Here is a 17,660-nt window from a genome sequence, read left to right as displayed (position 1 = left end):
CATATTGTTTCTTAGGCGAATAAGAAACTCAAAGAGTTCCATGACGAATATAGAAACTATATAAAGTTTGGCGATTCCAAGCGTAAGCAAATACCTGGATAGTGCAGCACCTGACCCATTTGGTAGTGCAAACTGAGGCAACTCATAGAAAGGGTGGAGCAAGCTCTGATCACTATTCTTGGTATTTACCCATAATGTGAACTTAGCTCCTAGGAGCTGTATTACTGTTCTACATTATGAGAGAAGGTCACTACCCAGACTGGTTTCAACCTTTATTGAGGTCTCATCAGTGAGTAGGTAGACCTAGTTAATACCAAGTTTGTAGCAAACAGAACTTGCATCCCTTCTATGAGAATTGCCAAGAAGGTGTCCTAATAAATTACTAATTATATGAAGAGCCAAAGGCTTCAATTCGGCAACATGAACTTATTTAAGTTAAGGGATATTGCATCCCATATTGTTTCTTAGCCGAATAAGAAACTCAAAGAGTTTCATGCCGAATATAGAAACAATATAAAGTTCGGCAATTCCAAGCGTAAGTAAATACCTGGATAGTGCAGCAACTGACCCATTTGGAAGTGCAAACTGAGGCAACTCATAGAAAGGGTGGAGCAAGCTCCGATCTACGAACTAGGTCTACCTACTTGCTGATGAGACCTCAATAAACGTTGAAACCAGTCAGGGTAGTAACCCTCTCTCATAATGTAGAACAGTAATACAGCTCCTAGGAGCTAAGTTCACATTATGGGTAAATACCAAGAATAGTGATCGGAGCTTGCTCCACCCTTTCTATGAGTTGCCTCAATTTGCACTACCAAATGGGTCAGGTGTTGCACTATCAGGTATTTGCTTACGCTTGGAATCGCCGAACTTTATATAGTTTCTATATTCGGCATGAAACTCTCTGAGTTTCTTATTCGGCTAAGAAACAATATGGGATACAATATCCCTTAACTTAAATAAGTTCATGTTGCCAAATTGAAGCCTTTGGCTTTTCATATAATTAGTAATTTATTATTATTATTACGGGTATCTCCATGGAGTCAGTAGACTCATCGCCGGAGACCCAAACTATCAAAAAAATATCTGTCATATCTTTTCTTGAATTCATTTACAGACGAAGAACTCACAACTAAGTCAGGCAATGAATTCCACCCATTCACCCTCCAGGCAAAAAAGCTTGTTCTGACACCTTTGTTAACCACACTCTTCTTTAATTTCCAGGGATGACCTCTTGTTCTTCCATCACTATCACACAGTTGAAACATTTCTCCTGCATCAATCCTATAAAAACCTTTCAGTAATTTAAATGTTTCTATCATATCCCCTCTTCTTTGCCTATCAACCAATCTCTGCAATCCACAAGCTCTCACTCTATCAATGTAGGGAGCATTTATTACATCACTCACCAACTTGGTCACTCTTCTCTGAACCCTCTCCACAGCCTCCTCATCTCCAAGGAATCCAGGTGACCAGACCTGAGCACAGTAATCCAAATGTGGAAATATCAACGCTTTATAAAGGGGGATAATAACCGCTTTATCTCTGGATGCCAGTGTGTTCCTCAACAACCAAGTAATCCTATGTGCAATCTTGGACACCTTAGCAATGTGTCCTATGAACTTCATCTCCCTATCTACCAACACTCGTAAGTCCCTAGCCTCATCAATCTCTTGGAGTACCTTTCCATCAGTGTAGTACACAGCTGGTAATCTTTTAATCCCAAAATGCATGACTCTACACTTTTCCACATTGAACTGACATCCATTATCTTTTGCCCATTTTACCAGCTTATTTAAATCATCCTGCAAACTTTCAACATCAGCTTGATTTTTTATTGCGCTACCCAACTTTGCATCATCAGCAAACAACTGAATATCTCCTTTTAAGCCATTTCCTATATCATTTATATACAAATTAAACAACAATGGCTCAAGCACAGGACACCTTCTTGGCAATTCTCAGAGAAGGGATGTAAGTTCTGTTCGCTACAAACTTGGTATTTAATTAGGTCTACCTACTCACTGATGAGACCTCAATAAAGGTTGAAACCAGTCTGGGTAGTGACCTTCTCTCATAATGTAGAACAGTAGTACAGCTCCTAGCAGCTAAATTCACATTATGGGTAAATACCAAGAATAGTGATCGGAGCTTGCTTCACCCTTTTTATGAGTTGCCTCAGTTTGCACTACCAGATGGGTCAGGTGCTGCACTATCCAAGTATTTGCTTACGCTTGGAATTGCCGAACTTTATATAGTTTCTATATTCAGCATGAAACTTTTTGATTTTCTTATTCGGCTAAGAAACAATATGAGATGCAATATCCCTTAACTTAAATAAGTCTTTGATGATGTTTATGAAGTGCTGTGTGTTTCTGATATAAGAGGGGGAATGACACCTACCAACCCCTTGAGTGTTGCCACTAATTTTTTGGCTAGAGAATTCATGGTCTACCAAAGATACACAAACAAAACATACCACTCCGGCCAATAGTTGAAGGTATAGACAGCCTGAATTATCACCAGATAAACCAGACTACAATAAAACTATAACCATTCCTTATATTAAAAGGACATCAGATAAAATAAACAGAATACTACAGAAATACAATCTCAAAGCCATCTTTAAACCTCCTGCAAACATAAAAAGACCCACTCTCTCTGCTGGCCCACCCTGGAGTATACCGTATTTATTGCACCTGCAATCTACCATATATAGGGGGAAACAGGACACACAATTCCTATCAGACAAAAGGAACATAAAGACACATTAAATATAATAACTATGGTGAAGCCTTTCTGATCATGCCCTGAACACTTTACATAGAATTGACTGAAAAAGCACTAGTTGTTTACATCACACCAAAACATGGTATGAATGAAAATTTAAGAAAGCCTGTGAGATTCTTATCAACCACCTCAATTCGAACAATAATGATGGTCTAAAAATCCCAACCATATGGAAGGCACATATTCTACCCACGGAACCTTTCTACCTAAGAGTTACTATAAAGAGGACTGTAGATAATCCAGAATCTTAAATCTAATTTAACAATTGTCATGTTAAAAATAGGACATCATTGTTACTGTAAGAAAACTATCTATATGAAAGAATAGAATCTTACGTTATCTTAAATAGAATTTAGCTTTGATGTAGTTTCTAAATAATTAATTAATTTTTAATTTTAACTGTTTCTTTTTTTACTAGAGGTCATGTCAGTAGAATAACTGTTGATTAAATCATCGTTTCTTTAGAATACTGTGTGAAATGTAACTCAGCTTGTCTTTGTATATACTCCAGATGATGACCTTAATATGAAGGTCGAAACGTCAGGAAATTAAAATAGTTATTTAGAACATGGTTGTAAAATCCATAATTTCTAAAATCAGTGGAAAAGTGTAAAGTTATGCATTTTGGGATTAAAAGATTACCAGCTGTGTACTACATTGACGGAACAGTACTCCAAGAGATTGATGAGGCTAGGGACTTGGGGGTGTTGGTGGATAGGGAGATGAAGTTCAGGGGGCACACTGCTAGGTGTCCAAGATTGCACATAGGATTACTTGGTTATTGAAGAACACATTAACATCAGAGATAAAGAGTTTATTATTCCCCTTTATAAGGCATTGATATTTCAAGATTTGGATTACTGTGCTCAAGTCTAGTCACCTGGATTCCTTGGAGATGAGGAGGTTGTGAAGAGGGTTCAGAGGAGAATGACTAAGTTGGTGAGTGATGTAAAAAAATGCTCCCTACATTGATAGACTGAGAGCTTGTGGATTGGAGAGGTTGGTTGATAGGTGGGGAAGAGGAGATATGATAGAAACATTTAAATTACTAAAAGGTTTTTATAAGATTGATGCAGGAGAAATATTTCAGCTGTGAGAGGTTATCCTTGGAAATTAAGGAAAATTGTGGCTAACAAGGGTGTGAGAACTAGATTTTTTGTTTGGAGGGTGGTGAATGAGTGGAATGCATTACCTGACTCAGTTGCAAGTTCTTCGTCTGTAAATGAATTCAAGAAGAGGTATGATAGATATTGTTTGAATAGTTTGGGTTCCCACGATGAGTCTACTGACTCCATGGAGATACCAGTAATAATAATAATTAAATACAACCAGAATACAAATTTATAATGGTGATAGTATGAATAAATAGTTTGAGGCTGTTTTGTGCTAGATATAGATTAATAGAACAAAATATACAATTGAGTGCTGTTATAGACCATGATAATCTGAAGAGGACTGGATACTATTGACTGATAAATCTTATAGATACAAAGAGGACAATCATTATGGGACTTCAATTATGGAGATATAGACTGGAGGGCAGCAAAAGCATGAATGATGAGAGGAAAATGAATTTATAGAATTATTCAGAAATAATACTGCTTTAAGCAGCACACGATGGAAGCGACTGGCAGTAAAAAACATTGAACCTGGTAACAGCATTTAAAAATATGTCTAAAAATGAGATGACTGGCATTGGTGAGAAATCATGCAGTTTGAAAAATTTTTTTTACATTAATTTTTATTACATTTACATGCATTTTTCTCCAAGAAAAATGCATGTAAATGTAATAAAAATGGCTAGAAATGGCTAGCCATTTTTATTACATGTAATAAAAATGTAAATGTAATAAAAATTTATAGAAATGGCTAGTTTTATGGCAACCTTAATAGAAATTAAGGGGATAAAAATCCCTTGTTGTTTTATAGCCAGTAAGCGAAACTTAAGATCACGAACTATGATCTATGAGTTTCATGCCGAAAAACTATTGGCGTAGGCAATTCGAAGCAAAGGTGGAGCAAGCTCCTTCACTATTCTTGATATTTTCTCCCAATGTAAAATACAGCTCCTAGGAGATGTAATACTGTCATTACATTATGGTCACTACCCAGACTGGTTTCAACCTTTTTTGAGGTCTCATCAGTGAGTAGGTAGACCTGGAAGATATCAAAGCTTAGTGAAAAGAACTTACATACCTTCACTATACGAATGCCATAAAGGTGTATTAATATTTATAGTTAAGATAAAAAGCCACATGGCTAGTTTTATGGCAACCTTAATAGAAATTAAGGGGATAAAAATCCCTTGTTGTTTTATAGCCAGTAAGCGAAACTTAAGATCGCGATCTGTGACAGTATTACATCTCCTAGGAGCTGTGTTTTACATTGGGAGAAAATATCAAGAATAGTGAGGGAGCTTGCTCCACCTTTGCTTCGAATTGCCTACGCCGATAGTTTTTCGGCATGAAACTCATAGATCGTAGTTCGTGATCTTAAGTTTCGCTTACTGGCTATAAAACAACAAGGGATTTTTATCCCCTTAATTTCTAGTATACAAGTTTATTTTAGCAAAAAATTTAATTTGTTACGTACCTGTATTTTGAGGATTCTGATTTAATAAAATTGCATAGTTCAGTACATAACTTAATTTGCATCAAAAATATCACTTTCTTGTATGGTCACATCAGAAAATAAAAAGTTTTTTTATTTCTTTGTAAAAAAGTCACTGATTTTCTTTTGCTTCTTGGAAGTCGAACTTTTTTTGAATGCTTCTTCTCAGAGCTGCATTAGCAATGAAATTTTGTGGAATAGCGTAGCATTCTGCTTAGCCCATTCTATACAGACATTAAAACTGTCAACTACCTCTTCATGTTTTACTTTTTTTTCTTCGAGTTCTTTATTGTCATCATCATCATCTTCTAATTCATTCTGTATCGTTATATTTATAATTTCAGCATCTGATTTGATTTCGAATTCGCTTTTATCTGTAATCCATTCCGTAACAGCTGTTTATGAAATTTCAACATCTGGATTTATATTTTTAACCAAATTATGCACGTTTTGAATTTCCTCTTTTTGTATACATTTGTGATTCATACCGACAATACAGTGCATACTGTACAGTATAAAAAAAGCAAATGTGAACAGAATAAATCAAAATAGGCCTCCATTATAACCGTACAATCGACAGTATGGAAAAAAAATTCTCTGTAATAATAATAAAATAAATAACAATAGTTAAAATAATAATTATTAAATAAGAATAATAGTACACAAAATAATAATATGTAATAAATAAAACTTTTTTTTCTTTCAAACTGCAGTTCGGATTACTGGAGGGTCCAGATTAGCGAGATACCACTGTGTGTGTGTGTGTATATATATATATATATACACACACACACACACACACACAGTGGTATCTCTCTCTCTCTCTCTCTATATATATATATATATATTATTTCCTGATTTTCATTGTTCTTTTTCCATGATTTCTATAAACAATTTCTTTTGTCCTATTTTTGGTGATTTCCTTTGTTCTGCTTCCCAGGATTTCCTCTTGTGTTTTTTTGTGATTTCTTTTGTTCTGTTTTCCACAGTTTGCTTTGTTTCATTTTATTATTATTTTGGACCTCCATGGAGTCATAAGATTCATTGTGGGCCCATCTTAGACAATACAAAGTCAATCATACCACTCCTTAAACTCATTTCGCACTATCAGACAATGAATTCCATGGTCCAAACACCCTCCATGGGAAAAAAGTCACTCCTCACCTTCCTACTCACAACTTCCAGGGATGATCCCTTTGTTCTATTATATGAAAAATTCCCGTGTCAATTCTGTAAATACCTCTTGACAGTTTAAATGTCTCAATCATGTCATCCCTTCATTTTCTATTCACTAGATTCTGCAGTTTGCATGCTCTCAGTCTATCCTCATAACTAACAATGTAGAGGCCTGATATCATTTTGGTTATTTGCCTCTGTACCTCTCCAAGGCTATTTATCCACTTTAAATCCTGGTGACTATATCTGGGGACAATAATCCAGATATGACCTATTCACTGCTTATACAATGGACTCACCACTCTGATCTTTACTGGTCAAAGTCCATCTTAGTACTGCAGCAATTCTATGGATTGTCTTCACCACCTTTCCAGTACGTGTCCTCAACTTTAAAAATTTTATCGACCATCATCCTAAGATCTCTTGTCTCAACCACTTCCTCTAGCAGAGATCCACCAATAGAGGATGTAGCCCCCATTTGTGGATCCCAACTTTCAAAACCTTACATTTTGCTACATTAAACTGATACCCCCCATTCATTTGCCTACCTTCCAGCTTATTCAAATCCTCTAAAAAGAGCCAAAACATCCGCACTATTACTAATAACCCTCACAAGCTTCACATCAACTGCAAATAACTGAACACCTCCCTACAATCCAGTGACAATATCATTTAATGATAAAATTACAGGGCAATGGAATGATACCCATGTCAGGAAAATATTATTCAACTCTTGCTGTTTATCTACCTAAACAGTAAGAGCGTGAGAATATATGCCATCAACTGCAGGAGGAAAATTCCATCCACAACCACCAGAATTTAAAAAAAAAATAAATCCAAACATTACAACTCCAAGAAACATAACAATGAGTGGGGAGTGTACCAACCAGGATAACTTCAAGGCAATCATTTCCATCAAGGCTTGAACTGCAAATACAGTGCCCCCCCCCTATCCCAAATGAACTCCATGCCCAGTGGACAAGATGTGGCCAGCCAAACTAGACCCATCAGACAACTGAATCAAAACACACTCTTGGTGCTCCTCCAGACAAACCTCAGCAGAATAACTCGTCTGCCCACAACAACAAAAGACACAGCATGAACAAGGAATTCTGCAATGTCCAGGACGAGAGAGAGGAGGAAGCCTGCCCTTTGGGAAGGTGATGAAGAAATTCAGCAATTAAACTGAATGGAAAGAAACCTGCAAGCCAATCTGGCAAAGAAGCCTTGCCCCCCCCCCCCCCACTGACAGTCCCCCCAATAGATGAAACCGAAATTCCAGAAACCCCTCTTGAGGAGGACCAAGATGAAGGCCATAATTATCAATCATTAGAGACAAAAACAATTCTGATAAATGACAGTTCACTACCCAAAAGAGAATCATCAGAACACAGCCCATGGGTGCAGCGAACCAATGCCCTAATCACATCACATTCTTGACAAAAGCAACGATGAGAAGCAGCACTGTTTTCACCATTTCTTTTGTGTTATTTTTGCAATTTCTTCTGTTCTGTTTCCCACATATCTTTTGTTTCATGGAAATGGAATGCAGGGTTTATTATTTTATCATGAATTCAGTATAGTGACCATGTACTGTAACACAGTAACAGCATTTCCTAAGGAGAAGACAAGCTTGGTTAGCATTTTGGCATTTAAATTAGATGAATATAGACATTAAAAAGGAAAGTATATCATCATCAAACAACAAATTACATGATAACCACAGTAATTAACTTTAATGAAAGTACAGATATTTTGTACTGATTTATATCAGTACAAAATATCTGTACTCATGTGTATATAATATAATAAATAGAAACCTGAGAAATAAAAGATCATTTTGAAAGAGAATTGTTAATAGGAAACTAGTGAATGTGCAATGCTATCACAGCATCCTGTACATACCAGGAATTGAGGATGATTGCTCTTACTGCTGGCTGTTTTTTTTTTTTTTTCCTCTACTGTTTTTTCTTGTATATTCATTTGCTTATATTTTGAAAAGAATGAAAATAACATATCTGATAATAATTTTCTATTTTTATTTATTACTTACTTTATGAGGGTTAGCTAACAGCATTACTTGAGTAATTGCAGCAGGAGGAAGAATAGGATTGTGAGGAGGTAAGTCTGTGGCAGATGGTGGTTGGAGCTTGATTTTCATCATCTAATGAAAATAAAAATATTTATACACCTTAAGGGTACATATCAGGGAATGATAATGGTGATTTGATAAACAATATGCCAGTAATAACCAAAAATTCAACTTACATTAGATGAATATTTGCTTTAAAATATTCAGCTAATATAATGTTAATAAGTTATGATGGTCTGTTTTTATGAAGATTGGTGACTTTTTTATGGCAGCATGTGGTCAGTATGTCTACCATTTTGGTTAACTGCTTTTTGACTTATTATAGGAACAAGTAAGTGCAAATGAATTATTGATACTCAAAAATCAGATTTTCAGAAAGTCACTCAATCTATCATCAGAGAAACAAAGATTACAAGCTAGTTTAAACAAGTAAGAACCTGCATCAATCGCTTATACAAGGCAGGTGCCACATGTTAAAGATGACAAGTATAATACAAAGCATTTGGTTGAAGTAGAAACAGGACAGAATGAAACTTAATGAATTAACTAATTTTTTTAAAATAATTAATTATAGCCATTCAGAACAAGAATCGCTTATATTTTTAGCATGAATAACCATCATAATTCCAATTAGGTTATACTACCTTCAAATAAGTGTTTGTACCAATAACTGCTTCTGTGAGCAAGCTTTGTATCTATCTAAAGGAAAGTTGACGATACTGAGCCAAACATGCACCCAACTCTCTAACTCGGGTCTCTCTCTCTCTCTCTCTTGGCTGCTCTACCATAAACTAGCCAAACCAAACTCAGCTCCTTGTCCTTTGAAGAAATATTCTCTTCAAAATGCTATTTAACAGAATTTAAAGTCAAGAGGCAACCAAATGATTATGATCCAAATAGTGCTTGATGAAGTATTGAAAAATTATGAACCTGCTTTCTGTATTATTCCAGTCTCTTTCACTGAGAGAACAGTCCACATTCCATATATTCTGGGCATTTCCAAGCAGGTTGCCAGGATTCAGAAGTTTCAACCTGCCTATACTTTTATATTTTATAACAAACTTTCAAGTTTTTTGTCTGCCACCAGGTTACCTGTCCTTTCTTTACTTGGTGTATATCAAGTCTCTTGCAACTGTCTATTCTCGTATTTTTAATAACCTGAACATTGAGAAGAAAATGAGCGAGTGAGTGCAACAGAATTTGGAAACCCTGCACAATTCAACATTGGTAACTAAAGATATTCATAAGCATCCAAGACCATGGTGGAACACAAACCTGTGGCTTATTGGCTGGAGAATAAGTAAGCTAATTCAGCCAGCTAGTAGTCTGAGCTGGTGATTTATTTAACACTTTCCCTTTTTATTGTTGTTGGCGTCCAGTGAAAAGCTTCTAGATATGACCGTAGATCTGTAGAACTGCTTTGGCAATCTGTTGAACTTAGATGGAGTAGAGCTTTTCTCTAGGGTTATTGTCAATTTTCTGTAGAGCAGCAGCAATTGCTGGACAACAATAGATATGGGCAGGTGTTAGTTAACTCCTGGACAGTTTTTGCATGTTTCATACCTCCTACTACCTTCTGGTAGTATTTTCATGCCTTTAAAATGTTCTGTTCTTAGTCTGGTGATGATTGTGGTTATCTCTCTATTTTCATTAATTTCATTGATTTCATTCTTCTTGATAGTTTGTTTTACTAATCTTATTTTTGCGACAGAGTAAGCATCAGTTAGTGATAGTGGATGTAATTTCTGAGGTAAGTATCTTGCTTCTTTGGCTAGTCTGCCTGCTCTTTCATTGCCTTCAATATTTACATGGGCTGGTATCCATTGCAGTGTACAGTTCTTATTTTTCAAATTTACAGTTGTTAGTGGTTCATGAATTTTTTGTATAAGTTTTGTTTTTCCATTTTTTTAATGCCTTAGTGCAGATTTTGAGTCGCTGTAGATGATTATTCCATTTGTAATGTTTATTACTGGATTTGAGAGACAGAATATGGGAGATATTTGTATGGCTGTTAATTCACAAGTGAAGTTTGAAGCAATTTTGCCAGCTGTTGTTTTGATGTGCATTTCCTTGCCTCCAGGTAGAGTTAGAGAAACCCCTAAACCTCATTGGTTGAGTGCTTCATCAGATCCATCGATGTAGGCAATGACATGGTTTGGATTATTTAAGTAATGTATAGTGTCAAGTCATTTTCTTATATGAGAGTGGTCTGAAAAGTTCTCGACTTCGACTATAGATGGCAACATTAGCTATCGGCAAGATTTTTTTTCTAAGTTGGTACATCTGTCATAAGCATCCATGCGAAATTGCAAGACATTCTATCAAGTAGTTTGTTTTATACAGCTGTCTGAAGCAAAAGTGCTTTCTGTATCCCTTGAAATGGATAAAATTCAGTACCGTGCGGTTATAAAATTCTTTGTAAAAGAAGGTTTAATGCCAAAAGAAATTCATTCGAAGTTCATAAAAGTTTATGGGCACTCGTCTCCTTCATTTCCGACAATTAAGAAATGGGCTGCCAAGTTTAAACGTGGCCGTACCATCCTTTAAGATGATCCACGCGAAGGATGTCCGAAAGTGTAACACCACCAGAAATCATTGATCAAGTGCACGATATGGTATTGGATGACAGACAAATCAAAGTGCGTGAAAAAGCTGAGACTATAGGCATTTCAAAAGAACGTGTATGATATATTTTACATGAAGAAGTGCATATGAAAAAGTTTTGTGCAAAATGGGTGCAGCGTTTCTCATAGCAGATCAAAAACACACTCGCATGAAAATCTCTGAACAGTGTTTGGAGCATTTTAACAAGAATAAAACTGATTTTGTGGATCAATTTATTACTATGGATGAGATTTGGATTCACCATTACCAACTAGAATCCAAACAGCAGTCAAAACAGTGGACAGAAGGCAATCGTTCAGCGCAAAAGAAGACAAAGTCAGTTCCATCAGCAGGAAAAGTCATGGCATCAGTGTTTTGGGAAAAACACCGATGCCAATTAATAAACAAACTGCTAATGGCAGTTTGCTTATTAATTAGTTTCAAAGGGTAAAACATTAACCAGGGAATATTATTACGATGTTTTAACAAGACTAGATGAAACAATTTGTGAGAAAAGACCCAGTTTGAAGAAGAAAAAAATCATCTTTCAACAGGACAATGCACCTGCCCACAAAAGTGTTTTGGCAATGCGCAAAATTAAGGGATCTGCACAATGAATTGTTGGAATATTCATTCTATTCTCCAGATTTGGCTCCCTATGACTTCTCTCTCTCCCCAAAAACTAAAACTTTTCCTCACTGGTCAGTGTTTTTCTTCTAATCAAGAGGTGATTGCAGGTATGTGGTGGGGAAAATTTGGAGAAAAGAGCAAAGCTTATAATAATGGCAAATACCTGTTGGATTTCTGCTCAATACATGGACTGGTTATTACTAACACCATGTTCCAACATAAAACTGTGCACAAACTCACATAGAGAGAAGAGGCAGGAAATAAGAAAAGTCTTATCGACTATGTTATTGTTGATAGTGATGTTTTCTCCCTAGTGCAGGACACCAGAGTGTACAGAGAATTTGAAATTGGAAGTGATCACTGTTTAGGTTTGAGCAGGATAAATAAGAAAGTTTTAAAGTGAATAAAAGTTGAGGAGCTCTCAGATGTGAACTGTAGGATAAAATACACAAACATGATTGAGTAAAAATTGAAAGCATTTGAAAAGAGGAATCAAATCTTGGAGATTCAGTGGCAGGCACTGAAGAAAACAAGTGATTCAGTCAGAGAGGCATGTAGTAAGGTTTTCTGTAAGGATAGAAAAATCAGAACTCCATGGTGGACACAAGATGTTAAAGAGGCAGTGAAAGAAAAGAAGAAAGCATATCAAAAGTTCTTGGCAAATAAGTCAGCTTTTACTCTTACAGAATACAGACAAATGTAAGAAAGCTAAACACTGTGTAAAACTAACTAAACAAAAGTCATGGGAGGACTTTGGTAAGAACATAGAAAATAAATATCAAGAAGGTGGCAAGATATTCTGGAGGTTGTTGAAGAAGCTATGAAATGGAGGAAAGAGTGCTGTAAAAGGAATTAGAGATGATAAAGGTGATATGAAAACAGGAGAAAAATATATCCACGAAGAATGGCGTAATTAGTTCGAAAAATTGCTAAATGAAACAAGCAATGATGATAGCACAGTGGTAAAAAACACTGACCAGGCATGCAGTCAGGAATACATATCCATAGTTGAAGGTAGAAAAAGTCATCAAAAGCCTGAAATGTAGAAAGGCAGCAGGAATAGATGATATTTGATCAGAAATGCTCCAGTATGGATGTATAAAAGTCTTACAGTGGTTGCACTGCATAATTCAGAAGGTCTGGACAGAGGGATGAATTCCAGATGATTGGAGTAGAGCTCTCATAGTACCCATATATAAAAAGGGAAAATAAAATTGAATGTGAGAATTAAAGAGGGATTTCTCTACTGAGGGTTCCTGGTAAGATATATGCAAGTATCCTTGAGAAACGGTTGAGAAGAATTGTGAAAGAAAAGCTTGAGGAAGATCATGCTGCATTCAGGCCAAATAGAGGGTCACAGGATCAGATTTTCACTTTACGACAGATGGTTGAGAAATCATCGGAATATAAAAAAAAATCTGTATTTAAGTTTTGTAGACCTGGAAAAAGGATGCTTAAGGACAAAGCTGTATAACTGAAAGGAGACCTCCACATAGCCTTTAAAGGAATGCGGAGAACCGACCAGGGTTTCTGACCTAATGTCCAATCCTCACCTCCTCGTAGTATACCCTGTTAGGTATCTACCTGGATACTGAACGAACAAGGATGGGCTGGCAGTTTGGGATTTAGCTGACTAAATTGTATTCTTATTAGCTTAAATCAAAATACAAAATGATGGTACAACATGACAAAATTTCATGCTGTCTGGGGTGTCGCCCGGTTAAACATGCTGCCGTTGTTTTCGCCAGGGAACCAGGGAGAACAGCGAAAAGTCAGCTACTGGAACAAATCTGAAAACACATCCGAACTCAACATCACCAGAGTTAAAGATTGGTGCTATCAACATAAAAAGCCTGAAGCAAAGAAATGGAGCTAGCTAAGAAATTAGATAAGTACCAGACAACATAACAGGGGTGACTGAAACAAAAGACAAAAACTGGTGAGATTTTTTTCTCAGCAATAAAAAATGTTATATTCTGGCAATGACAATCAAGAAAAAGAAGGAGTAGCCTTCTAAAGGGAAATTAGTATTCAACACTAAACATGAGGCTAATCTTCTTGAATGGCAGGCAGTCTCAAGTAGAGTGATGTGGGCAAATATGAGAATGGGGAACTGGACAATGAGACTTATTTGTGCCTATGATCCCACAGAAGGTTCTACTAAGGTAGAAGTGAAGGAATTTTTTGAGCCTTCAGAGACAGCAATTGACACAATGAAAAAGGAAAAGTTGATCCTTGTTGGTGATCTAAATAGCAGAGTAAGAAATGATTGTCAGATATACAAAAATATTTTGGGAAAATTTGGAGAAAAGAGCAAAGCTAATAATAATGGCAAATACATGTTGGATTTCTGCTCAGGATATGCACTGGTTATTACTAGCACCATGTTCCAACATAAAAATGTGCACATATTCACATGGAGAGAATATGCAAGGGATAAGAAAAGTCTAATTGACTGTTATTGAAGATAGTGGCGTTTTCTCTATGGTGCAGGACACCAGTGTGTACAGAGGATTTAAAATTGGAAGTGATCACTATTTACCAATTTTACCAATTTTTAATAAAACTGTTACCTTCCTTAGGTAACAGTATTTTTCTATGTACGACATGTTTGTATTCTGCCATAGTACATTGTGGCCGGTGGAAGTGGTATGGAAAGCTAGACATGATTTTTGTTCTCTTCTGTTTTGCACATCCTTTTGGTGTTTGTTCATGCAAATTTCCCCAAATCTTCCTGTCTGTCCTATGTAGCAGATGCCACAAGAACAATAAATTTTGTAAACACCAGGTTTTTTTAAAGGATGATGAGGAGGTTTTGGGGGATGTAGAAATCTCGAAATTTTTTCCAGCGGCAGAAAGGCTACTTTGATGTTATATGTGTTAAGTAATTTAGCCATCTTGTCTATAACATTTTTGATATATGGAAGCATGATAGTGTTTTTGAAATCTTGTTTAAAAGAGATGCTTGTAGGAGGTGTGTGGAGGATTTTTTTGATAGTCTTGGTTTCATAACCATTCTTTTGAAAGATCTGTGTTAGATATTCTAATTCTTCATTTCTCTGTTTTTCTGTGCTGGAAATGTTATACGCTTTGTCCCTTATGGTTTTTATCAGACCTATTTTTTGCGAAGGGTGGTGGTGGTGTGAGGCCACATTAAGAAATCTTCCTGTGTTGGTGGGTTTTCTATATCGAGAAAGAAAGTTAATTAACCTTTTCATTGACTTCTAATAGAATGTCTAGAAAAGGCAGTTTCCTAAGTTGTTCTAAAGTAAATTTTATATTATTATGCAAATTATTTAGGTAATCTTTGAAAGCAGTGAGTTCATCTGTTGTTCCTGGCCACATGATGAATATATCATCGACATAGCGTAGCCATATTTTTGGTTTTTTATGATAATTGGTTAAAGCATTATTTTCAAAGTTTTCCATCAATAGGTTAGCTAAAGCTGGAGAGAGGGAAGAGCCCATAGCCAATCCTTCTTTTTGTTCCCAAAATTTGTCTTGATACATGAAAAAAGTATTATTTATACAATGTTTATAAAGATCTATGATCTTTATAAACATTGTATAAATGTCCGGAGGAAAAAGGTCCTCTAAGAGATTCATAGTTTCGTTTCTTGGAACATTTGTAAATATGCTGATAACATCCAAACTTGTCAAGATGTCTCAAGGTCCAATATATATATCCTTTATTTTTTCAATAAAATGTGTACTGTTCTTGATGAAAGAAGATGTTTTTCCTGTATGAGATAAAATCATTTTGATGAGATGTTTTGCTAAATTAGTGGTCGGAGAGTCTCTACCATCTACTATTGGTCGTAAGGGAATACCTATCTTATGAATTTTTGGTACACCATAAATTCTTGGAAGTAATGGGTGTTTTGAATGTAGAGTTCTTTTGAGTCCTTCAGTCAAATTAGGTATCATTTTGATTAGATCATTGGTTTTATTGTGAGTGTGCCAAGTGGGATCTCTGTCTAAAGGTTTATTGGTATTAGAATCTTCAAGGAGAGTTTTCATTTTATTATTATAATCTTCAGAGTTCAAAACTACTGTTGCATTCCCTCTATCTGCTTTGATTATAATGATATTTTTGTCTGATTTTAATTCTTTGACGGAAGTGTATTCCGTGTAAGGAAGATTCCTTTGAGGTAATTTACTTTGCAATAGTAATGCTGTGGTTTGTATGCAGATGAGATCTGATATATTACCAGGTAAATTTCTTATTCCTTTTTCTATTTGAGCCATTATGTCAATTTTTGGGATGAAATGTAGCATTAAGGCAAAGTTAAAACCTTTTAGGAGTAGATTATTTTCTTCTCTTGATAGTACTCTTGAAGAAAGGTTGATAACTACTTTGGAATAATCTACGTGTTTTCTTTGTTTTCCGTGAAGAAGTAAGTTGAATTTTCTGATTAAAGTATGCTTCTTCCGATCAGAGATTGCCATAGCTTTGTTATATGTGATGATATCTATGTTGTTCCACAAGTCGGATGGAAGAGATGTGGCTAACCCATCATGTAAAGAAAATATATCTCGGCTAATATGTGCTAATTCTGATTTAGTGGCTGCAATCCTTTCTCTCAAATTAGCTAGTTCCATTCTTCTGTAAATTATGTTGGCTTTATTTTGTATGGAATGCATGTTTGATTTGGATGAACTTAAGATGTTTAATACGTAATTTCTCTAGTTGCATAACTTAATACCAAAAGCACTCACCGTAATAGCTCAAATAGAAAAAGGAATAACAAATTTAACTAATACATCAGATCTCATCCGCATACAACCACAACATTACTATTGCAAAGTAAATTACCTCAAAGGAATCTTCCTTACATGGAATACACTTCCCTCAAAGAATTAAAATCAGAAAAAATATCGTTATAATCAAAGCAGATAAAGGAAATGCAACAGTAGTTTTGAACTCTGAAGATTATAATAATAAAATGAAAACTCCTTGAAGATTCTAATACCTATCAACCTTTAGACAGAGATCCCAACTGACACGCTCACAATAAAACCAATGATCTAATCAAAAAGATATCTAATTGGACTGAAGAACTCAAAAGACCTCTACATTCAAAACACCCATTAGTTTCAAGAATTTATGGTGTACCAAAAATTCATAAGATAGGTATTCCCTTAAGACCAAGAGTAGATGGTAGAGACTCTCCGACCTCTAATTTAGCAAAACATCTCACCAAAATGTTGAAAGTTTATTTTTCACTTGGTTAGAGTATAATAAATTTAGTTTAATCCTTTATCCAAGTGTGAGCAAACAAAGTTTGCGCCTGAAAGTATCTTCAGGACTGGGGTAAGGTGGTACAACACCAGGACAACTCGTTGCAACGGTTGGTAGCTTGCTCAACCTTTGCAACGAGTTGCCCTGGTGTTGTACCACCTTAGCCCAGTCCTGAAGATACTTTCAGGCGCAAACTTTGTTTGCTCACACTTGGATAAAGGATTAAACTAAATTTATTATATCTCACTAAAATGATTTTACCTCATACAGGAAAAACATCTTCTTTCATCAAGAACAGCACATATTTTATTGAAAAAGTAAAAGATATTTATACTGGACTTTCAGACATCTTGGCAAGTTTGAATGTTATCAGCCTATTTACAAATGTTCCAAAAAACGAAACTGTGAATCTCCTAGAAGACCTTTTATCTCTGGACATCGTAGATCTTTATAAACATTGTATAAATAATACTTTTTTCACGTATCAAGACAAATTTTGGGAACAAAAAGAAGGAT

At 35.6% G+C, this 17,660-nt stretch overlaps 1 protein-coding gene across 3 annotated transcripts in view; it reads right to left on the bottom strand.

Annotated features, from left to right (window-relative positions):
• The window catches only part of LOC150097108 (ADP-ribosylation factor-binding protein GGA1-like), a 372,294-nt gene that overhangs the window by 20,387 nt on the left and 334,247 nt on the right, over positions 1–17,660 (bottom strand). For all 3 annotated transcript variants that reach the window (XM_090407056.1, XM_090407058.1, XM_090407057.1), the window contains one exon: positions 8,630–8,740. In XM_090407056.1, the coding sequence (XP_090263182.1) occupies positions 8,630–8,740 (111 nt within the window). The remainder of the gene's footprint in view (positions 1–8,629; positions 8,741–17,660) is intronic.

The sequence above is a fragment of the Typopeltis vanoorti genome, chromosome 17 (genome assembly GCF_054136105.1).
Source record: "Typopeltis vanoorti isolate ZY-2024b chromosome 17, IOZ_Tvanoo_1.0, whole genome shotgun sequence".
In the NCBI taxonomy this organism is placed as follows: domain Eukaryota; kingdom Metazoa; phylum Arthropoda; class Arachnida; order Uropygi; family Thelyphonidae; genus Typopeltis; species Typopeltis vanoorti.
Note: the sequence above shows the minus strand (reverse complement) of the source record. Positions and strands in the feature narration are given on the sequence as shown.